The sequence below is a fragment of the Arvicanthis niloticus genome, chromosome 19 (genome assembly GCF_011762505.2).
Source record: "Arvicanthis niloticus isolate mArvNil1 chromosome 19, mArvNil1.pat.X, whole genome shotgun sequence".
NCBI lineage: Eukaryota > Metazoa > Chordata > Mammalia > Rodentia > Muridae > Arvicanthis > Arvicanthis niloticus.
This window is the reverse complement of record NC_047676.1, coordinates 11,250,796-11,275,005: the sequence shown is the minus strand read 5'-3', so window position 1 is coordinate 11,275,005 and position 24,210 is coordinate 11,250,796. Positions and strand designations below refer to the sequence as shown.

General features: G+C 39.6%; 1 protein-coding gene across 1 annotated transcript in view; it reads left to right on the top strand.

The window, feature by feature from the left end:
- Dnah5 (dynein axonemal heavy chain 5) overlaps positions 1-23,865 on the top strand; it is a 236,059-nt gene extending 212,194 nt beyond the window's left edge. Inside the window, exons 74-79 of the mRNA XM_034523461.2 lie at positions 493-696; positions 2,528-2,743; positions 4,462-4,674; positions 10,399-10,551; positions 10,966-11,197; positions 22,155-23,865. Coding sequence (XP_034379352.1) covers positions 493-696; positions 2,528-2,743; positions 4,462-4,674; positions 10,399-10,551; positions 10,966-11,197; positions 22,155-22,306 — 1,170 coding nt within the window. The 3' untranslated portion in view covers positions 22,307-23,865. The remainder of the gene's footprint in view (positions 1-492; positions 697-2,527; positions 2,744-4,461; positions 4,675-10,398; positions 10,552-10,965; positions 11,198-22,154) is intronic.
- The last annotated feature ends 345 nt before the right edge of the window (positions 23,866-24,210 follow it).

Genomic DNA, 24,210 nt, shown 5'->3' with positions numbered 1-24,210 from the left:
AGAGTTTAGATGACCTTTGATTTTTTTTCTAAGTATTTTCAAAAGATAAAATTTTAGGGACTGACAAGATGACTTAGTTGTTATAAACACACTGTTCTTGCAATAGATCCAAGTTCAGTTCCTAGTACCCACATCAGGTGACTCATAACTGCCCATAACTCCAGCTCCAGAAGACTACACCCTTTCCTGGACTCCTCCAATACCTGTACTCATACATGTACACCCTGCAATCAAGACATATGCCTATACATAATTTAAAAATAGAAATAAATGGTTAAAAGTAAACTTTAAAAACATTGAAGTGTGAACACATGAATTGCTCACAAGAATCTATTTGAAATAATGAACATGACCTTAGAGGAACACTTCACTTCAGCTTGTTTGATTATTATCATTTTTTTTTGCATTGTATCTTGAAATTACTGAAGAATGACTGTATTGCGGGCATTGATGGTGAACACGTGATGATGCACAACTGTTTTATGCTCCCAGGGGGTATCCTGGACCACTGTCCGCTACATGATAGGAGAAATTCAGTATGGAGGCAGAGTCACTGATGACTACGATAAGAGGTTGCTGAACACATTTGCAAAGGTTTGGTTCAGTGAAAACATGTTTGGACCAGATTTCACCTTTTACCAAGGATACAACATTCCAAAATGCACTACAGTGGATGGCTATCTTCAGTACATCCAGGTTTGTTTGTTTTGGCATCTTGACCCTAGAACAAATCTTTGCAGCTCTTTGACCCTTATAAGACTTATTTACACTGCTCATACTGCTTTTAAAATTAATTGTAATGATGGAGTAAGCAAAAACTTCTGCTTTTTTTTTTTATATATTTGCCACCTCTTGATTATCATGCTAGTTTTGCTCTGAGAATGAGTCTTGTGTGACTGTCTTTTGCATATTCTTTATGTTTTAATGGCTTGTGGGTGGAATTTCTTTGGTGAGGTGACAGATTGGGCGGATGTCGGGAGGGGAATCTGCATAAGTCATGTGGATTTCTCTGCCCATGGGACTTCAGCTACTACACTTGTGAAGCAAGGGAAGATTCTGGACTCAGTCTATTCTATATTTAACCCAGATGGTTAGTCCTTGACACTCATCCTTAACCCAGGCCTAAGGCTGTGTATAGGTACAGCATCCATGAACCTGCCTTGTTTAAGACAGAATTTCTTAACTCCAGCAGCATTGGCATTTACGGCCAGGCTACTCTCTCTTGTGCATGCAGGATGTCTTGCATGGCCCATGGCCTCTATCTACTAAATGCTAGCATATCCTCTTCCAGATTTTAATGCCAATAAATGTCTCTAGGTGTTACCAAATGATCCTTGGTGGAAAAACTGTCTCTGGCTGAGGAGTGTTACTCTAAGATGGAGTAATGTATATTTTGATATATATATATATATATGTATATATATATGTATGTGTGTATATATATATATGTGTATATACATATATGTACATATGTAAATATGTAAGGAAAGCTATCTGATGTTGAAGACATCTGCATTCCATCTTTGTACCTTGGAAAGTATTAGATCATGATTCAGCAGTTGCTTTCGTCTCTATCTCAGATTTATCTCTGCATAAACAAACTAAAGCCTAGTAGCCTGAAGGGATGCATTTATCAGTCTATTTATGGGTTTTGGTATATAAATTCAATGGGTTTATCACATATTACCACCTCGGTGATATTATTAATTCAAACCTACAAATAACATTTGCCTTCCTGTAGTGTATGTGTCTTTAACTCATTAGCAATGAATGGAGAAGTGTCTGACACATTATAAATTTATAGATACCTTTACCTGTATTTCTAAATATAGACCCCATTTTCAATGAGATAGAGATTGCTCATCAGAAGGTGTATGAAGGGAATAACAGAAGTCAGAGGAAGGGAGGGAGACTAGTAATAGGATAATCAAGTAAAGGATGAGATTCACACGTGGAAATAATTGTCAATTTGTAGATACATTTTCTCTTTACCAGTGGCTGCAGAAACTCCCTGCTTGATTGCTCTGCTCCAGCTATGTCTCAGTCTCTGTCACTCTAATCTCTGATACATTTTGAATATGTCCCTTTTCCCTGTCTCCATTTTCCCCCCTAGGATAGAACAGTTTCTGCCCTCAGTCTTATTTGAGCTATGCTTCCGAAAAACTCTCATTTCCTGCTATTTGTAGCAATACAATAGCCATTAATTATACAATTTTATTTTAAATAATTTTAGTTGGTCAAAAATTTGACTAGTCAAAAAATCCCATTTTTGTCTCATATGTCATATAAGAAGGTGGAGTCTCCAGTTAAAATTTTGCTTTAGTCTGTTTTGTGTTTTTTTCATGTTACAAGTTTTCATTTTGGGTATGTGGATAAGTTATTGGGGTTTGGGGGTTTGTAGTCAGTCGCAAGTGAGACGTAAGTTGAGTGGTTATCTTAATTAAAACATTTATATTTTCTGACTCCATAGTTTAGTTGATGTATATGCTAGTGATGTATGATTTATTTATTTATTTATTTATCTCAGAGCTTGCCTGCCTATGACAGCCCAGAGGTGTTTGGGCTCCACCCCAATGCTGACATTACTTACCAGAGCAAGTTGGCCAAGGATGTGCTGGACACTATTCTGGGCATCCAGCCCAAGGACAGCTCTGGTGGAGGGGACGAGACACGGGAGGCTGTGGTGGCCCGTCTTGCTGATGATATGCTGGAGAAGCTTCCAGAAGATTATAGTCCCTTTGAAGTGAGTCCATGAGATTCACATTTCAGTCTTGGCTGTCAATGGGGAGTAAGGGAGAAAGAAGTAGGACAAAATGTGAGAGATGAACACCCAGAACCAAGGGACATCCTAGACGAGCCACCAAAGAAAAGCCAGAGAAACTGACATGGATGTCAGTGCTTATTACTAACTGATACTTGTCTAGCTGGATTATAGAGCTTTCCTTGAGGTACTTCATAATGCCATGGTTTAAATGAAACCACTGTATTGTCAGAGTAAAGGACCAGTGTTTAGATGTGTATGTTTGCATGCGCGTGTGAGTGTGTGTGTGTCTGTGTGTGTGTGTGTGTCTGTGTGTGACATAGTGCATACCTTACAATGCAGGCCTTTTTAATTGTATGGAGGCTGCATTTTTTACACCTATTTTTTAATTGACTCTTTGGGGATTTCACATCATGCACCCCAATACCACTCATTTTCTAGTCTTTCCATATCTGCCCTTTACCCTTGTAATCTCCCCCAATAAAAATAAAAAACTTAAGCAAGCAACAAACACATAAACAAAACCCATAAAACAACTTTCTCATCACTTAGGTCAATGGCTGGCCTGCTCCTCTATCAATCACAGAGGCTGCATTTTCCAATGTTACCTCTCTGCTGGTTTTTCATATAACTAACTTTAAAAATTGATCCTTTTAGTATATAAATAGCTTCTAAGCAATTTATGATTACAAAAGTTAACGTTTTAGCATTTAATGCATGTCTTGAGAAATTTCCTGTGATATGATTTATAAATCTCTGATAAAACTGACTTATTTTCCATATGGTCTAAGAAACTCATGACACAGCTCCTAGCAACACACAAATCGCTTCCACATCCTGTTATTCTTACCAAGCAGACTGTTTTATCTACTAATACTGAGCTCAAGGGCCCCTTGTTAAGAGAATAATTTCCCTGGCAGAATCTCTGATCACTCGCTTGGAGAAAATCAATACTGTTATCAGCCTTCATAAGCCTTCTTCATTACAGTGTTGGAAGAGAGGTCATTACATCTACTAGAGGTTAAAATATTTCTGAAGCAATTAAAATATCTAGAATAGAATAATTATGTAACAGAACATAAAAATTAGATTTTTGAAGAGTTTCTTTCTTTCTTTCTTTCTTTCTTTCTTTCTTTCTTTCTTTCTTTCTTCTTTCTTTCTTTATTTTTGCAGATTTTGTTAGAATCACTCCAGCATAAAATAGTCCAGCCTAACACATAGTTTGCTATACAGAAGTTTCTTAATAAATATCTTTAAAATAGAAAAGAATGAATAGGTATCTGTGCTTATGGAGGAAAACAGAGTGCTTTAAAAACGAATGTCTAGTTATTTGAGACAAGCAGCAGAGTGGTTGTGTCCAGGTACATGCTGCCTGCATGTACTCACATGTATGTCATGTTGGCAGAGGATAAATAATTCCCAGTAAGCTCATTTGATAGAGTACTTGTAGCTATATACATTTTGCATGCTTCTTTGAATTAATGACTCCTGTTCTTTCACATATGTTTCAAAAAGTTGGCCTGGTCATATACAAGATATTTGTTTTCTTATATTGACTTTTTTCTATCAAAAAAAAAAAAAAACCCCTAAAAACATTATTTATGGCATTGTAAAAAGCAGAGCTTATTTAGATGCCCCTGAGCACAATCCTATACTATCTATCTAATTCCTATTGTGTACTTTGAATGTCTCCATGGAAGGTGAAGGAGAGATTGCAGAAGATGGGACCATTCCAGCCCATGAACATTTTCCTCAGGCAGGAGATTGACAGGATGCAGAGGGTACTCAGCCTTGTCCGTAGCACCCTGACTGAGCTGAAACTAGCTGTCGATGGCACCATTATCATGAGCGAAAATCTACGAGATGCTCTGGATTGCATGTTTGATGCCAGAATCCCTGCTAGGTGGAAAAAGGTAAATACAGTCCTGCTCTTACTGTGTCAGCAGCTATAATTGTACCAAAGAGTTACATAGTTCTCATGCTTAGTGATGCTTAGTAGTGATTCTCCTGTCTTCAAAATTCTATTTAAAATCATTTAATTCATGTGGATATGTGTCTTAAGTGTAAATAGATGGTTCACACACATACAAGTGCCCCCAGAGTCACAATAGAACATTACATCCCCTTGATATGGAGTTAGAGTCAATTGTAAGCCACCAAATGTGGGCACTAGGAACTGAACCCAGGTTCTCTGCAAGAGCACCAAGTGCTATTAATCACTGGGCCATCTCTCCCCTTATTGATTATTTTAAAATTTAATTAAAATATAATGACATCATGTTCTTTCATACTCTTCCCTTCTGCTCTTCCTATGCACCCACACCTATTCCCTGATACCTCTTCCTTAGCCATTGGTATCACATATACACACAAATGAATAACTATAAAAATATAGTCTGTTGAGTCTGGCAATGTTGCCTAATGTATATGTTTCCAAGACTGACCACTAGATGTTATATTACCAACCATGGGCTCATCTCTTGGAAGGACTTACTGTCTTTTTCTCAGCAGTTGTTAACCGCTTACAGTTCTTCATCTAGGAGTGCAGCCGCATGAGATTTCTTCGTGTAAGTTGGGATATTAACTGTTGTTGAAGTTGTGCACGTCTTGTTTAGGCAGCCATGTTTTTGAGACTTGATGGGTACAGCTGCTCTGTCGTAGCTAGAAGGAGCAATCTTACGGCAGACTTCCTGGTCCTCTGTCTCTTCCAATCATTCTACTCCCATCTTCTGTGATGTTCTCAGAGCCTTAGATGCAGGAATTGTCTTGTAGATGTACCAAATTTGGGATGAGCATCCCATGGCTTTGTTTTCTGCATTTCGATCAGCTAGGGCTGTAATGGTCTTTTATTTTTTAGCAAAAAAGAAACTTCTATATAGTCTAATCCATGGCTATAAGAATAGGTTTTTACAATGAAGTTATATTTTTTAGGGACTTACACTATGACAGCAGTAAGTTTTCTTCACAGGTCGATGTCCTCTTCAGGTAAGCTGGCTTACTTTATAGCATCACATGATTTTATTCCTGCTGATCAGGCCTTAAATTCAATTAGGCAGCTGTTGGTCACCCCAAGATGGATGTGCTACTATCTTACCATTCTAGAAATGTCAGCCCAGTCGTTGTTGTAGTTCATAGGTCTTAAGCTGGGTAGGACTACTGAGTGTTACTCTTCCCTTGGCAGCTTGCACAAGAGTTAGTCCTCAGACCACGGCTTCCAGATCAGGTTCTGATCCATTACTTCAAGTCCTGCATTAAAAGTGCATCATGTCTTCAGCAATAAACCGTTAACTTTGAATTCCAGGAGACATCCAAGTGCAAAGGCGTACCCTGTGTTGTTTTAGGGGTCTGTTGAACTCCTCTGACCATGAACCTGAAAGAGGGTTTCTCATGCTTGGTCCTGAGGTTTTTGCTAGATATTCTATAACTCTAGGGGTGAGAATCATCACCTCACGTTGCACAGATTCTGTAAATGACAAGTTATGGTTGGAGGATGGAATGTGGAAAGAGAGTTTTGAGGATGGTATAGATCAGCTTTTGGAGGTTAAATATTTAGCTTTTTTTTCTACCTGGTTTCAGAAAAGAGGTCAACACAGAGTAACTAGATTGTAGAACATTTGCTGAAAAGGCCACTGTTTGAGAAGTTGCATGATATTTGCTGACAAGAGAGTTTCTTAAGATAGAACTGAAAATTAGACAGGTTGATCTACAAACAGCGCTGCAATCTGCTAATCTAAAAACTATTGAGCAAACTGTGTGTTTCCTATAGACAGGTTAGTCCTAATGAGACAGGAAGAGCTAGGCTCCCTAATAAGAATCTGTATATTTCCTGAAAGTGCAGTGATATTCCTAAAAGCTGCTGCCCATATATGACCTATTGAAACATATTTCCCGATAGCTTAGGAGATACTGCTGTCTCAGTTACTCACTTTGGTATGTATCTCAGAGGTTGAGTGGGTCCTTTGCTCCACCAAATTACCCTGTGAGAATCTAGTGGAGACTCTGCCATCTGAAAGCTATACCACCTGGGACAGATGGACTCTGAAGTTATCATAGCAGAGAGCAGATGGATTGGGCAAGGAAGACTAGGTGTAGACGTCCTAGTCAGGTGGTGTCCCATATCTTGTTCTCACAGTCCTTGAATCAGTATGTAAGCCATGGACCCCACCTAACCGTTTGGGAGTCCAGAAAGCATAGAAAGCACATGAGTTGTTTGATAACCTATGTTTGAAACACTCTTTGTCCGAATCGGTCTTTTTACTTTGTGAGTATGAGAGTAAAGATGGAGCAGTATCAGGAGAGTTATGTGGAAGGAGCTCTTAGGCAATCAAGAAATTTCAGGCATGTAGAACCCTAGCAGTTCTGCCAGGATTAAATGAATTAGATGGATTCAAAGTGCTCGTAAGATTTTGTGGCATGTGGCCAGTACCGTGTACGTGCTTGAGGTTGTTATTATCAAAGCTGGACCATCACTAATGAGTGCCGGTTTTTCCATCAACTCATTTCCAGCATCACTTCCACTATAATCTCCACACTTTTGCTTCTACTACCCCTACTGTGGCCACCACCACCAGCACCACTTCCTCCTCCAGTGTGGCCACAACAATCAACTGCCCTGCTTCTACCTCCAGCACTCTCAATACTGTCAGCACCATTGCCTTCTGAATGTTTGAGTTGCTCAGTATAAGTGTGTAGCGTTTAATTATAGAAAAAATCCACACTATGGCTGGATAGGCACCGACAACAGCAGTCTCCCCAACCCATGAGGATCCCCAAGCATCGGTCTGCCCAGGTTCCCCCATTAGCTGCTGCAGAACCGTTCACACTTCTCAAGTCATCTGCACCCTGTACCTACCCTGCCTAAACTGGCTGCTGCTGGCTCTAATCCCTTAGCCCCATAAAATGAAAACTCCAGAGGCTTGTAATTTACCAGCCAGATTTATAACAGTAAATCCTCAACCCCCCAAATGTCCACACAAAGAACTCAAAACTCAAGTGATATAGATGCATACCTAGATTGGAAAAATGTGCCCTGCATTACTCAATTGTCTATCTAAGAAATCCCCAGTTATTTGTGGCTCCTAGGACCACTTGGTTCTGGCTCATCATCCTCTCTTTCAGGTACCATCTTGTCTTTCCCTTCTCTGTCTCTGTCCCCATCCCAGTCCCTGTCCTAGTGCCCCTCTGCCTCCCCTCCTTCTTCCCTCTCCCTCCTCCTTTCCTCCCCCTCTTCCTCTCTTCTTCGTTTCCTTCTTCTCTGTCTGTCTCTCTCTGTGTCTCCTGTCTCTGTCTCTCTCTCTCTGTCCCCTCTCTAAAACTATTAGCTCTGCCTTCCCTTCCACTGCCCAATCACAGGCTCTAGCCTTATCTAACTAATATTTCACCTGACCTCACCTGAGTACAGGCACAGGGTACAGGGCAGAAAAAACAGACAGCAATCCACAGCATAATTACAAGTCAACATGAGTACCAGGGGATCATCATTAAGTCACAGAAACCAGGATGGGTAAGACGGTATGTGTAGCCATAAGACTCCAAGGAAAACATGATTCCAAGTGGAGAGCAGATAACAAAAAGTACAAGGGGATCTGGCACAGCCCTGGTTCTGAGGGCTGTGGTGTGCAAGGAAGATAGCAGACTGCAAAAGCAGCAGTCTGTCCTGCAGGAGACTTACTTCAGTGTACAGAGAGTGGGGAGGCAATGGTTAGGGAAGAGGTGGAGGATCCAGCGGTATCCTCTCTGTTCATGGTACTGGATGCTGAAGATGAAGTAGACTGGACTGGCACAGCAAGATTGTTGAGGATTGGGCCAGAGTGAGAAGGTAGAGGAAGGAAGCAGACAGAGATATAATTTAGAGAAGGAATTTTTGGGGTGCTTTACATTCTTTAGCAAAATAGAAAAGTATCTTGACAGGATTAGAACAGGAAGTGTCTTGGGAAAGACATGTTTAGGACAGAGGTTTTATTACTAAGTAATTGTGCTTGCTAAACAAGCACAAGAACCGGAGTTCAAATCTCTAGCACTCATGCTAAAAGTCATGCATGGCTTCACATGCCTGTAACCTCAACACTAGGGGATGTAGACAGGCAGATCCTGAGAGACAGCAGGCTCACAGTTCAGCAAGGGAGCTTGTTTGGGTAGGAAGTTGGAGAGTGGAGAGTAATAAACCAAGACACTCTACTTTCCTTCTCTGGTTTTTGAAAGTATGTACATGTGTATAAGCATACCTGCACACACACACACACACACACACACACACACACACACACACACACACACCCCTCCCATTCACAAGGCTTCTCCGAGTTGAGCCTCATGAATCTTTCCTCAGATCTTGACCAATGTGTGGTAACTAGGACTTCTTGTGTGTTTTCCACCTTATTTGATGATGTCACTATGCATTACTTGAGTCACATGACCTAGGAACACTGAATTAGCATTGACTGGAACCCCTCTCCTTCTTTCTCAGCTTTCACAAATTCAGTGTAAAGCCTGGAGCATTTCCCTTTTGAATTTCCCCTTCTCACTGTGAACAGATGGAGAGTCTTCCAAGTCACTGCTCTTTCATATTTGTTTCCTCTAAGCTCTCTCATTCAGCCCTGCCAGCCCCAGAGAAGCTCTGGAGCAGGACAAGTCTTTGCAGGCAGCAGCCACTCATATAGTATTCCTTTTTTTCTGAGACCAAATGTGATTTTAGCACTTATTTTTTTTTTTTTTTTTACCTAACACACCCATAAAGGTGGGATAGAATGGGCTACCTAATTCTTAAATTATGATCATTTTATGCAGTTTTTCTTCTATTAATGTTACTATCAGTCTGTGGAATTGCAGAGACTCTTGCAATATAGGAAAATTAATTGTAATGATATTTGAAATTCAAGTGGGATTCCTACCCAGGTTGATTACGACATTTATTCCTACTGAAAATGTTGCAATTACAGTGAAATGTTATAACCTATGATTTGCAGATTCTTCCCCACGGTGCTGCTCCTGCCGCCTTAATGACATCCATGCCCGTTGTCATAAAGGAAATTACTCAAGTGAATTCGGGGAGGGGGGGAGTTAGCTGTGGAGAGCACAAATGAGTTGCGGGTGGTAAAGGAAACTAGGTCTCCCTTTCTGCTCTTTAATGGGGCACCTACTCAAGGGAACAACTGTTGTTTACCTCATTAAGATAAACAGAGAATGGTTCCCATGATGCATTGCACACAGAATGCATTTTAAAGTGTGGACCTATCTTGATGATGCCATTAGTTTACTTATATAAATAAAAATTGTCTTATACAGCATCTATTGTTTGTAGCCTGATCATGACGGAAGCCTGTTGAATTTTCTTTTATAGATGCCTTCAAATTCTTCAGAATTGGTGGTGAATATATCCGCAGGTGGAGGGTGGCTGTAGTGTCATGTTTCACTGCTCTGTGAATTTGCATCATTCACTTACCTTCACATCATTAATGTGAAGGAAAAAGAGTAATCTGAAAAGTTAACGGGTCAGAGCTCAGTGGAAATTCAAGACTGAAAGGACAGTTGCATTGTAACAATGACGTTGTTGCTTCTTTGTTTTTCTGACTGAGCTCAGTTTACAGGGCTGAATTGAACCTCGATTGAAGGCTTGTTTTTAATGTTATGTGTTTCAGGCATCATGGGTTTCTAGTACCCTGGGCTTCTGGTTTACTGAACTTCTAGAAAGAAACTGCCAGTTCACCTCCTGGGTTTCCAATGGCAGACCCCACTGCTTTTGGATGACAGGTTTCTTTAATCCCCAGGGATTCTTAACTGCAATGAGACAGGTAATAGCTCTGACTGGGACTCATTGTGCTACTGTGATTTCTTGCTATAATCTTCCCTTATTTCCTGATAGCTTTAAAGAATATAATAAGATAGAGAATGACTACCTCTGTTTGGTACTAGCATTTACCTTGTTGTGATGATAAACATAGCTACTTATTCCCAGGCTGCAAGCATTTATTTATTATTATTTATTTATTTCTATGTTGATTTGATTTTATAGTTCCCCCTTTAAAGTACAAATAGTTGAATTAGAACATGAGCTTTTATTTCTAAATGAGAGAATCTTTTAATCTTTAAATATTACCCTAGTTCCTTTGATTGGGGATCATTTGGAATAACTTGATCTTCATTTTACTCTTCCTGTTAAGAAAAGCTTGTAATTATTCCCTATGTATTTTTGTTCACTTGAATAGGAAATAACTCGAGCCAACAAAGGATGGGCTTTGGACAATATGGTTCTTTGCAATGAAGTCACCAAATTTATGAAGGACGACATTTCTGCCCCTCCGACAGAAGGGGTCTATGTTTATGGCTTATATCTTGAGGGTGCTGGCTGGGACAAAAGGAACATGAAACTCATTGAATCCAAACCGAAAGTGCTTTTCGAGCTGATGCCTGTCATAAGGATTTTTGCAGAAAACAATAGTAAGTTGTGTTGCATCTTCAAAAAGGGTCGGTATTACAGGGTTGACTGATGTTATAAATACCAAGTCTCATTATTTTGCTATCAGGCAATAATGGCTTTACTGTATCAACCAACTCCATATTCATACCTCTGATTAATGAATACCTACTGATCTCCAGACCTTTTCTTGGGTGCTATTATACAGACAATAGTAAATTCTTGTCTCCCTGGTAAAGCAGATAGCATATGCATGATAAATATAGTTCCACCAATGAGATCAGAAAGAAATACACAGAGGGAAGAAGTATAAGATAACTATGGTACAAAAAGAACAAGAACTGAATATCATGAGCTGTTGAACCTGGCCTGGTGTTGGGGAATGGACAGGAGGAGGGAGTGAGGCAAGTAATATAGTTTTCTGTTTGTTTGTTGTTATTTTTTTATTTTTAATTAATTAAAGTAATCAATTAATTTGTATCTCAACGTCTTGTGCGTTGGGGACCCTGGGTATTGGTCATGAAAGAACCCGGGACACAGGGGATGCAGAGCAAAGGCAGAAACAACCGCATTCTGCCGCAAACTTCATTAAGCCTTATATAGATAAAAACATTCGTTCCCTCAAGTTCCCTTTGGCAAGCTAAAATCATAAAATCTTTATTCCCATAATACCAGGAATATAGGCAAGACTAAACAAATGCTTCATCTTAAAACATTTAATTAACAAATCACCCCAATACTTATCATAACTCAGAGTCTTTGAGAGCCGCTTCCACAAAACCAGATCAAAGCAGAGCATAACTCAGGCCAAGTAAGAAAAACATTTTCTTCTCAAGGGCTGCATTCCAGCCCCTCCTTGCACCTTTTACCAGTCCTTAGTTGATCCTGCATGGGAGCTGCATCTCCATATTTCCACATTTGTACACAGGACTCACCAAGAAGTGTAGCACTGCTAATTTGTGGGTTTGAGTCAGGATGTGAAATATAAATAGACATCTGAAGGTATTTGGCCTAATCATATAGCTAAATGTAAAATGCTGGGTTCCTATAAAATCCAATAGATATAATATTGTTTTGATGGAACACTCATTTGCTCTACATTATCAAAGTTCTAGTTCAGAAATCTAAAAACATGAAAATCGAGTGTTTCCCACTGAGGTTTCCCATTTTCAGGAGGCGGTGGTTACACTCATCCAGCTGTCTTCTGGGTTTGTTTGCAAGCATGAATTATAAGCTCCAGAGACAGGCATGATGATGGTTCTCCAGAAGGAAGTGCTTTACTGATATAAGTGCATTTTTCTTTGAATAAGTAAAGGAAGAGATAGCATATGTTTAAAATTTGATGGTACTCTGATCCCATGGGTAAGTATCACACTGGGAAACTTGGCTCAGGAAGAAAAGGTTGTGAACTACATTTTTCTTCTCTCTCTCTCTCTCTCTCTCTCTCTCTCTCTCTCTCTCTCTCTCTCTCTTTCTCTCTCTCTCTCTCTCTGTGTGTGTGTGTGTATGTGTGTCTGTATGTGTGTGTTAGTGATTGAATTCAGAACCTCTCATGTACAAGGTAAAGGTTGATCTTAAACTTGCAATCCTCCTGTTCCAGCCACCCAAATCTATCCTCTGAGACTCTCAGATAGAGGCCCATTACACTAGACCTGGGTTAAATACTTATTTAATTTTTAATATTTATTTATGTGCATGAATGTTTTGTCTTTATGTATATTTTTGCATTGCACGCATGCCTGGTATCCACAGAAGCCAGAGAAGGGGTCTGGGGGCCCTATGACTAGGTTATAGATGGTTGTAAATTGCCATGTGTGTACTAGGAGAGAAATCACGGTCTCTGCAAGAAGAGCAAGTGCTTAGCTTTCTCTGCAGCACCTAAATATTTCTAAGCAAACGCTTACAACTTGTTTAACATATATTAGCTACAAGCATACAGGCTAGTAGACAAAGACAATTATGAACCAGATATTGCTCATAAGGACACACAGTCTAGTGAACAAAATCAGTCATAATTAATACTACAATATAATTGGAAAAACATTACGATGTATATGTGTTGAAACAGAAGGGAAGCAAGTATGAGTGAGAGCTTAGGTTAGGCTGATTCTCAGAATGTGGACAAGAAAAAGTGTGGCTCGGAGCTGAAGAAAGATTCTTCTTGGTAGAGGGAAAATAGCATGAGCTTGCTCAGTCATTCAGTGACTGTCTACCTGATTCTTGCCATCTGCCAAATGTCACTCTGTAGGTAATGTTGTAACAGCAAAGACCAGACAGGATGACCATTTCTGTGGATTAATTTGAAAGACTGTGGTAGATACAAGAAGCAAATGCCATCAGGTCTTGTTACTTGCATATTTGGTGTTTATATTAAGATTTATCCATAGTACTGATGTCAGTGTTTGCAATCATCCCTAGGTGTGCACATTGAAGCACAATATTGGAGCTGCCTAATAAACACCTTGACTATGAGGAGGCTGAATACAGGGATGCTCTGCCTCCTGGTTTGAGCTGTTATACTATAAACAGATGCCATTTACATGATCTGTTTTCTATTATGCTTCTTTCTATATATCTAATATATATAACATAAATACACATATAATGCATACATTTATATATGTTATATAAAGTATATAGAAGCATGACAGAAAATATTATATACAATAATATATATTACATAATTTATTTTTCTGTTTAATATTACTCCTCCCCAGTATAGTACTTAAAGAAAATTTACCTAAGGATAGGAAGTCCCTATTACATAATTTATGGAGACAATGTATATATTAGATAGGCTTCCTTTAGGTGAAAGTTATAGTGCTGGTGATACTGAATGTTAATGGATCAGCAGAATACATTAAGAAGGTGCTATCAAACAGAAATACACATAAACAGGATTATATATTGATTGCTTGATAATAAATGTGATATTCTGAGAGCTTTGCAGGAAGCTAACCTGACATCTCTCAAAGGAGCTCATCACCTGTTAGTCTGCACTGATGGCTTTAAATGAGATGATGACTAAGAAGTGACAGTGAGCATGTGCAGGTGTAAGAGAAAATGTACAGTGTCAGAGAGCATGTGCCGGTGTCAGTGTGTCCAGGAGTGAGGGAGATAGACAGACAGACAGAAACAGAAAGACAAAGAGTCAGAGAAAGAGAGAGAGGCAGAGAGAGATACTCATTTAGGGTTCTCTCTCTTCATGAATAGATACAGTCCATAAATGCTTGTGGCCAACCCCCAGTGACACACTTATCAAGGTTCTACCTCTTCCAGGCTCCATAACCTCCATAAACAGCACCATCAAACCAGGGACCAAGTGTTTGAATATATGTCTTTATGGGGCAGTTGGTCATTCAAGTCACCATGGTGGGCCTGGGTGGTAGAATTCCTCAAACTAAGCTCCAGAAGTGCAGAGAAATGAAGTCACAGACTAGACAGCTGTGGTCCATACCAGAGAATGTTCCTGGTGTGTGTGTGTTCCAAGAACTGCCTGCGTTGCTTTCGGTGGAGTTATGCCAGGGTTGAGAGAGAGAAACATAATCCCAGCTGTGCCACATCCCTGTTGTGTTTCAGTATATGTCACCATTCTAGCGCATTGTGACCTATCAATAATGTAACTCTGATTACAGAGGGCTGGTATAAGGTAAAAGAAATATAATCCCACACATAATTGCTGGTTGTCAAATCAAAACCAAGGACAGCAGGATCATAGCATGATTTCTTGCAGTGGCCAGGAGGGTGAAGAAGAACAGTACCCGGGGACCTTCAGCACCTTCGTATTTTCAGATACAAGAAAGCTCAGTTCTCCACTGTCTGAACTCTGAATTAAGATCCAGAGTTAAGACTGTGGAGTTTGGAATGATCTTGGAGATCTCAGTGCAAATCTTTTTCTTTGACTAGAGATGCTATATAAGAAGAAAAGGTGAGGAGGAGGAGGGGGAAGAGGAGGAGGAGGAGGAGGAGGAGGAGGAGGAGGAGGAGAAGGAGAAGGAGAAGGAGAAGGAGAAGGAGAAGAAGAAGAAGAAGAAGAAGAAGAAGAAGAAGAAGAAGAAGAAGAAGAAGAAGAAGAAGAAGAAGAAGAAGAAGAAGAAGGCCATTCTAAGACATAAAGTCTGTACACAAGTGTTTAAAAGCCTGATATGGAGGAGCCATGGAGACATTCAGTACAGTTGTTCTTTAATGTTTAAGCTATAACTGTAACAATGATGACAATATTAAAGAAAAAACTTATAATTAAGTCCAGCTTTCCTTTTTAATTTGTGGTATGTATCAAGCAGCCTCAGATCTATGCTGGGTATCATGAATTGTATGAAGTTTTCTAGAAAGAGTTTAGCTTGGAGAGTTCCTGTGAACGTAGCTGTGGATTTCCTTGGGGAGAATTGGATCTGAAAGCATGAAAGAGAAGGCACCCACAGGGAGGAGCGGAGTCCAGTGCTGGAGGTGTGGGCTACCAGCACACGGCTTGGCACAGGTGTTGCTCTAAATTTTGTGGCTGAACTTCCTTATGACTGGAAGGGCTGAGCCAAGATGCAACTGAGGCAGGAGTTATTTTATAGAATTACTAATGACACATTCCTTTTACCCAAAGTATTTCCTTGAAAATTTGCCTCATCCTATCATCATATTTAGGCAACGTGTTGTGAAAATGTGTTCCACGTACAATAAAGAGACTACCTTCCTACAGTGAGCTGGGTGTTGCTTTTCTTTCCTTGTGACCAGGCTGTAAAAGTCCGAGGCAATTCTGCATTGAACCTATCAGCATGTCCACAATACAGTCATAATTTCATCATGGGGGCATTTTTTTTTTATTATTTAATGACATATTTATATAGGAAAGCTGTATCCATCCTGCTGAGCTAGTCAGTGCCGAGACTCAGCAGCAGCAGGCAAGGGCTGGGTGACAAAAGAAGCAGAAGGGAGAAGATCCCTTTCAGGGCATGGAAAGTAGAAATACAATTTAGTTCTTTATCCTTTCTTGGTTTTAGCCGATGTTGGTAGAAGCTTGTTTTTCTTTGTGGTTGAAGAGACTGATATTTGCTAATGGAAAAGTTAACACTGTGGTTGCTGCCTTCATGCTCAACATTTCATTTCATTTCATTTCATTTCATTTCATTTCATTTCATTTCATTCTGGTAACTAAATATGGTTCTAATTGAGATACAGAAGCGTGGCGTCGTTAATGGCTAAATGACACCCCAAATGTAGAACTTTAAAATGAAAAATCTCAGTTAGTAAATTTTGCATTAATAAGGAAGGTGATTTTATCACTTCAAGATAAAGTTGTTACTGAAGTACAGAAACAGGGCTGATTTATTTATTTTCAAAAGGAAAATATCTGGATATTTGTTTTAACACTAAAATATGGGAATGGCGTATCTTTAAATTAGACAGTTCATGTTTATCGTGTGGACATCACAGGAAAACACTAAAGTTTTATGTGATTCTCAAAAATGGGAAAACTATGTACAAACAAAAATCTAGATTTTCTACCTGCCTCTTTCTAACTTCCTTTGAGAATACAGGAGAAAATATGCCACTCTATAGAATGGGTTGTCTTGACAGAATCCTGTGTTTAAACAAACTTCAGGGCTGTAGCTAAAAAGAGCTGGAGGGGACAGAGGGGTTGGAATGATTGTGGGATTATGGCCCTGCTCCTCTGAACACTCAGCAGGGTGTTGTTGTGGATAGCCCCAGCCTTGTATTTTGATACTAATTCCCCTTTTCTGTGAAGGGCTGCAAAGGAGGTGTGTGTCATTACACAGATAATTTCTAGTGAACCTTCTGCCCATCTTAATTTGTAAAATAAAGGCTGGAGCCAGTGATTGGGCAGAGGAAGGGGAGGTGGCGAAATAAAGGCTGGGGAGAGAAGAGAGAGAAGACGCCTGGGATAAAGGAGGTAGAAAGGTCTCATAGAAGGGGAACAGAGTAGTATAGGGGTATCTGCCCAATCTAGGCTTACAGATTATATTCATAATAACTGAGTCATGTTTTCATTGATAGGTCCTATTTGGGTTGGAGATTTAAATATCACCCACTATAGGGTATGAGAGAGGTTTCAGCATTCCTGAAACTTAGGAGGTTATTTTATGCTGATAAATGTATTTCTCACCAGCGTGCCTTGACCTGCTCTCATCGAAGACTGTGGAGGTATCTGTGAGGTAGGGCAAGCTACATAAGGCAGCTGAGAGGCAACTTCCTGACTCCTGGAGCACCACAGTACTTAATCCACTTCTAACTTGCAAATCTAGAACTCCATAAAGGAAATGGGGAACATCAGTCTGGGGAGAATTTCTTAGTGAAAAGTAAAATTGTGCGTATGTCTATGTCTGCAGACATGCATTTGTAAGCATGAAGGTGTTTGCATGCGTTTGTGTGCATGAATGTGCCTGTATGTGTGTGCACCTGCATATGCATGCATTGATTTGTGTGTATGCATATATATGTGTGCATGTATGTGTGTGCATGCATGTGTGTGTATACATGAGTGAGCATGAGAATATGCATGCATACATGTGTGTGCATGCATGTGAATATGTGTATTATGTGTTTGCATAAATATGTGCATGTGTGTGTTGTATGCGTTCATGCTTGTGTGAACATAAGAATATGTATGCATGCATGTATTTATGCATGTGTGCGTGCATGTGTGAGCATGAGAATATGTGCACATGCATATGTAAGCGTATGTGTTGAAGGGAGACTTGAAAAAACAAATGGCATGTATGACATCAAGTACTATATTTTAGTGGACATTCACATATATTTAAACTTATTTAAACTTCACAACAGATCTTGAAGTTTCAGGTTGCTAGGTTTGCTGATGGCTGGCTTTGGTCTTAAGCTATGCATGGTTGACTTCTGGTCTTATTTCATGTACGGCTGACTCCTGGTCTTGTGCTATGTATGGCTGACCCTTAGTCTTGTTTTGTGTATTGCTGACTTTGGTCTTGTGTCATCAATGGCTGACTCCTGGTCTTATTCCATGTATGGCTGACTTCTGGTCTTATTCCATGTACAGCTAGCTGGCTTTGGTCTTGTGCCATGTGTGACTGATGCTACCAAACAGCAGTGCCACTGTGGGAGGCATGCAAATGCTGACCATTTGCTTTGGAATATGCTACAAGTTGAACTGGAGTGTTTACTTCATTATCATATCCTGGAGAAAAGGCCAGGAGTCAGTCATACACGGCACAAAACTAAAGTCAACCATACATGGCACAAGACCAAAGCCAGCCACACATGGAACAAGACCAGTAATTAGCCATACATGGAACAAGACCAGGAGTCAGCCGTACATGGAACAAGATCAAGAATCAGCCATACATGGCACAAGACTAAAGTCATCCATACATGGCACAAGACCAAGAGTCAGCCATATGGCCCATGCTAAGTTTTGCAAAGATTCAGAGCCTAATTAGCTGTGGGCCTTCTGTCTAAGTTTGATTCTTAAGGTTTTACAATCTTGGAGAAATATCTGACTTCCTTAGGCTTGAGCTTTCTAATATATAATGCAAGAAAAGGGTCTTCGTTAATAACAGTATCAACAACAGAGTTATTTACATAACTGAACTGACCATGTTGACCATTCAGAAGCTGCAAAATGAAATAATTTTATTAGTATTACTATCATTATCATTTTATTTTTATTTTATGTTTATGTTTATTTTATATTTAGTTTATGTTTTATTGGATATTATATTTACATTTCAGATTTTATCCCCTAACCCCCCCTTCCCCCCACCACCCAGGAACCTCTTATCCCATCCCCCCTCCTCATGCTTCTATGAAGATGTGTCCCCACCTACCACTAAACTCCCACCTCCCCACCCAATAATCCCCCCCCCCCCCCCGCCACACTCAGTGTTCATCCTTCATGGGACAAGAATCTCCTCTCCCACCTATACCCAACAAGGCCAACGTCCCCTTCATGTACAGATGGAGTCATGGATCCCTCCGTATGTGCTCCCAGGCTGGTGGTTTAGACTCTGGGAGCTCCGGTTGGTTGGTATTGTTGCTTTCCTCATGGGGCCACAAATCCTTTCTGCTCCTTCAGTCTTCTCTCTAACTTCTCCATTGGGAAATCCTTGATCAGATCAGTGGTTAGCTGTGAGCATCTGCCTCTGAATGTGTCAGCCTCTGGCAGACCTCTAAGGAGACAGCTATATCAGGCTCTTGTCAGCATGCACTTCCTGCCATCCACATCAGTGTCTACCTTTGGTGACTGTATCTTGGATGTATCATTATCATTTGAAATCACAGGATTTTAAGATGAAAAGAGTGACACTTATGGGGTAAAAGGAAAGGAAATGCTTAAGAACTGGGAAGCTGGTTACTTTGGGTATCGGCAGAAACATATGTAGTATATGTGAATGAATGCATGGGATAGATAAGGGAGTTGAGGGGCTAGAAAGCAGAATTTCTCCAAGACAATTTATTAAGATATTTATGATCCTCAGTGCGGAGTCCACAAGTTTTCATCCCCCACAATCTGTTTTCCGGAACCCTAAGGCTTGAAACATATGTAGCTGAACACTTATCTTCAACGTTACTTGTTTAAGCAGGGTATTGGGCACGTACAATCTGTTTTGTAGTAGGATTTTCACCATGAAATTATGTTTGAGGTGACTTCTAATCCTGTCTCAGATGTTTGCTACGTGCTGTGACTTGGCGTGAGCATCTTCAGTTGAGAATCAATTAAAAATAAATAAAAACTGAATAAACATTTCAGAGAACCGTTTTCCTCTGCTTACTGAAAGGATTCTATAATTCCAATTTATTTTGGAATTAAAATCCAAGTAGTCAAATATTGTACAAGGTATAATTGTTATAATCATCATTAGACTAAGAGGTAAGACTCTAATAGCTTACTTCAAGGTTTATAAAATGACTGTTAATCAAATTTACAACAAGAACAATTAGTTGTGTGTTTTGTGGAAGCTTGTACGTTTTAGAATTAAAGGATTTAAATATATCAGTTTAGTTAATATTCTGTGTTTCATTACCAGCCATTTACTTGATCAGAATTTCACACACACACACACACACACACACGCACATGCACATGCACACGCACACACACACACACAGAGAGAGAGAGAGAGAGAGAGAGAGAGAGAGAGAGAGAGAGAGAGAGGGAGGGAGAGAGGGAGGGAGAGAGATGGCATTTTACATATTTTCTCAACTATTGTTGCTAGCAATATCCTAAGAATAACTGAAGGAGGAACATCTACATTTGAGAGTTATTAGATATCATATTGTTGTTTATTTTTGATGATAACTTTAATGATATCAAGTCCACAGAGAGCTGTTAAGTACTGTAGTAACTGTGATCTGTTCTTGTAGCACAAGGTCTTTCAGGTTGGACACCATGTATACTTTTGCTTTGGATAACTCCATTGTAGTTTGTTATTCTCTGAATTATAGGTTGTTTGCAACATTCCCAGCATCCACTCACTACATACTAGGCAAGTCCATAGTTATGCTAAACTTAAACGCCCCCATATATTCACTCAGGGTAGAATAACCTCTGTTCCAAGTCAGTACTTCAGAATATTTATTTTATGTCAAGATATACTATAAATATAATATGAAAAAACTTTTTGAGATAATTTATAATGGCTATTTTAAAACATGTAGATAGCTGGATGAAGGTTATATTCAGTTAAATAAGATTTTAGTTTGCTTTTGTAATTTGTTACTAAAATCTGAACTACTCCAGTGCCCAGCTGCATTAAACTAATGCAGTAAGTCAAGTTTCACTTTTAGTGAAGTGTGGCTCTCCCTCAGCAGTTACAAGGGTCATACATAGTGCTCCACATGCTTTCCAGAGTACTGCAGGGATTCGTGTGGGTGAGACTTTTGTTCTTAAAGGTGTTACAGTCTCAAAGAGAACATAGAAGAACACACTACTTTCTGAGATGGACATTAGACAGACATGAAGGTAAACTGCTGTAGGCAGAGCGGACTTCATAAGGTGCTAACGGAATGTGATTTCCCAGGCTGCTCCTAGGTTTAATTAATATTTGTAAATTTTCACACATTTTATTAAAGAGGGCCTACACAACTTGTGTAGGTTTCATGCTCTTCAGACTTGGCTCTGTCTGTGAGCACAGGGTGTCCAAAGCTGGAGGGAAAGAGCTTGTGGGTGATTTATAGGGGGATCTTTGAGGGCTAGATAGACACTAAGGCTGCATAGTTGACTTTGGAAATTGCATTACCTCTGTACTCTACAAAGAAGAACTGAATCTCAGACTGTGCCGTTTCTTTGTTTCCCAATCCTCAAGGGAGAATTGAATCTCATGGCCATGGCTGTTTTTCAGCTATGTTTAGTACTTTGCTTATAAAGGAAATTCATAACACTTTGTTTGGCTGGGGATATTCCCTTTCCTGTGATTTAAAAGTGATGAAAGCTACAGTACAGAAGGTTGCAAATGAGATTATGAATAACAAATGAATATGAAATAAAGGTTGTACAATACAACCAAAAGTCGATGGATCCTTGTGCCAAATGCAAGTCCCACATGCTTCCTCCCTTGGCTGCTTAGTTGGATTTGTCTTCTTTTGTCATTGGTGACTGACCCTTTGCATTTGTTTGACAACCACTTACTGATTTAAAAGCATGGTGAAGAAAGAGAAAGTGGGTGTATAAGACCCAAGGAATAGAGGTCAAGGGGAATGAGTAGAAAGGAATGCCGAATTCATATGTGGTGTGAAAGGGGAAGAATGTAAGTAGACATTGCTGTTGAGGTCATAGGTAAGGGGCTAGCAAGACCAACATGAAGCTGAATGCTTGCTACAGCTGATGTGATAGGGCCTGCCACATGCAGGGATCCTAGTCTCAGAAGGTAGTTCTGCATCTCTCAGCCTTATCCATCCTTGGAATGACCTCCAGAATATATAGACTTGGCTTGTGTTCTGAGATGCTTCACTTAGAAATGAATCAAATTCCTTTCTGCTATAAATTGTGTTTTGTAGCCTCAAGAGATCCTCGGTTGTACTGCTGTCCCATCTACAAGAAGCCAGTTCGAACCGACTTGAACTACATTGCTGCTGTGGACCTCAAGACAGCCCAGGCCCCTGAACACTGGGTTCTCCGTGGAGTTGCCCTTCTTTGTGATGTCAAGTAACAGAAACACAGGATCCAAAGTATTTTAATCTTTGTTTCTCTGTCAGTGCTGGGCATGCATAAATCAGACTGTTGTGCACAATGAATGAGGTGACACAGCCCCATACATTTCCTTTGAACCTCAGCTGCATTTTACATGTTTTGTTATTGATGATTAACTCCTGCATTTGTTTTAAAAAAATACTTATGATTTAAAACCATAGTTAACAACCTCCTAATGAATTGTGGGCGTCAAATCTCTGATAATCTGTTTTCTTTTTCTTTCTATCTGAAGTCTATATTAAATGGATGCTTTGGCCTCCAAGGAATTGCTTGTCTGTTAATGTGGTTCTGGTAGCAGCTAGGTTCTTTAAAGTAACATGGGAAGCTTGTGTGCATTTTGTTTCCGTTACCTTTGCTTTTTGGCCAGGTCAGGAGACTTATATTCAAGGCTTCAAGCAGCAAATTAATTTTACAAAACAACAGGAAACAGAAGCTGGATTAAGATTGTAACTAGGCAACTCAGGTGAACTTGGAGTGTAGACACGTAGAGCAACATTCAGTGTTACTTATAATTAGTAAGAAGATCATGACTGATGTCTTACAAAAAGTGTGCAGTCTGTACCACTGATGCACTCACACGTTATTAGAACAATGTAAGTTGGTCCAATCTTACTGTAATAGAATTTAAACAGAGAAAGAAACACACACACACACACACACACACACACACACACACAACATCCACTGGCTTAGCTCCTTATTGCTCTATACCAAGGGGGTTAACACATTAAAGGCAAATTTTATATATAAAGTTGTATTTAATAAAGGAAATAAATGAACCTGCTCCAAATGCTCAACTGTAGAGCTATGCTAACAGAAACCAGGAGGTATTAGACAACTATGAAATGTGGTATTGGAGAGTTCATCCAAAGAAATGACAAGCATACGAATGAGCGAAGATACCATCTACAACATATTGATCTCTCTGCTATTACAGCTATAAAATGAGTTTGAATGTGGACAAAAATCAAATAACAATCTAAGAAACTAAAAACAAGAATTTAAAATGTAGTAGCCAGAAGAAGAATAGGGATGATCAAAGCTCTACAAGGTGTGTGAGGGAACCCAAAGGGGCTTTTTATTAACTAGGAAATTCTTCATTTATTTTGTTTTAAGTTTCAGTTACAAATGACCCTTGCTTCGTTTACTATGTATTGACCAGAAAATGCAATCGGCATTATGATTAGAGTTGCGGTTCAGCGGTAGGTCTGATTATGAGCTGCAGTTTCTTCTGAGGTAATGGGTTTTCTGTGTACAGTGGGTGGGGAGGGTGTCTGCTCCCACCACATACAGGTCTGTGATCAGCATCATTACTTTGTGCTCATTATGCCTGTTTAGTTAGTGTGACTCCTACTGGTCATAGGTGATACTGCTCCTGTTTAAATCACTTCTCTTGCATGGATTAATATGTCAGTCTATCTTTAAGAATTATTGCTGATTTTTTCTCATTTTTAAGAGCAGATGATAAAAATTAGAATGTGATGTAAATTAATAAAAGATTGTTAGTAAATGGCTGAATTGTGATTGCTTATTGTTTTCCTTGAAAGAGAGTAATTGTGATTGAAAACTTAGAAAATATGCTGTCAGAACTAGTCTATCAAATTTGAAAATTTGTAATCCATATAGCTTTGTGGCACAACCTGTTAGCATAGGTTTGCAAGTTCCAGAGACACAAATAGAAAAGGACATGATACAATTATAAAATGTTAGAAACAAACCAGGTAGCCATGAAGCCAGGATGAAGCACAAGACCCCTTTCTGCTTGGCCACTCTGGTTTCATCCCATCTTTTCCTGCTGATGGGAAGTTGATCAATATTCTGAGGGAGAGAAAAATGGCTGCGTCTACTGACAATCTAAGATGC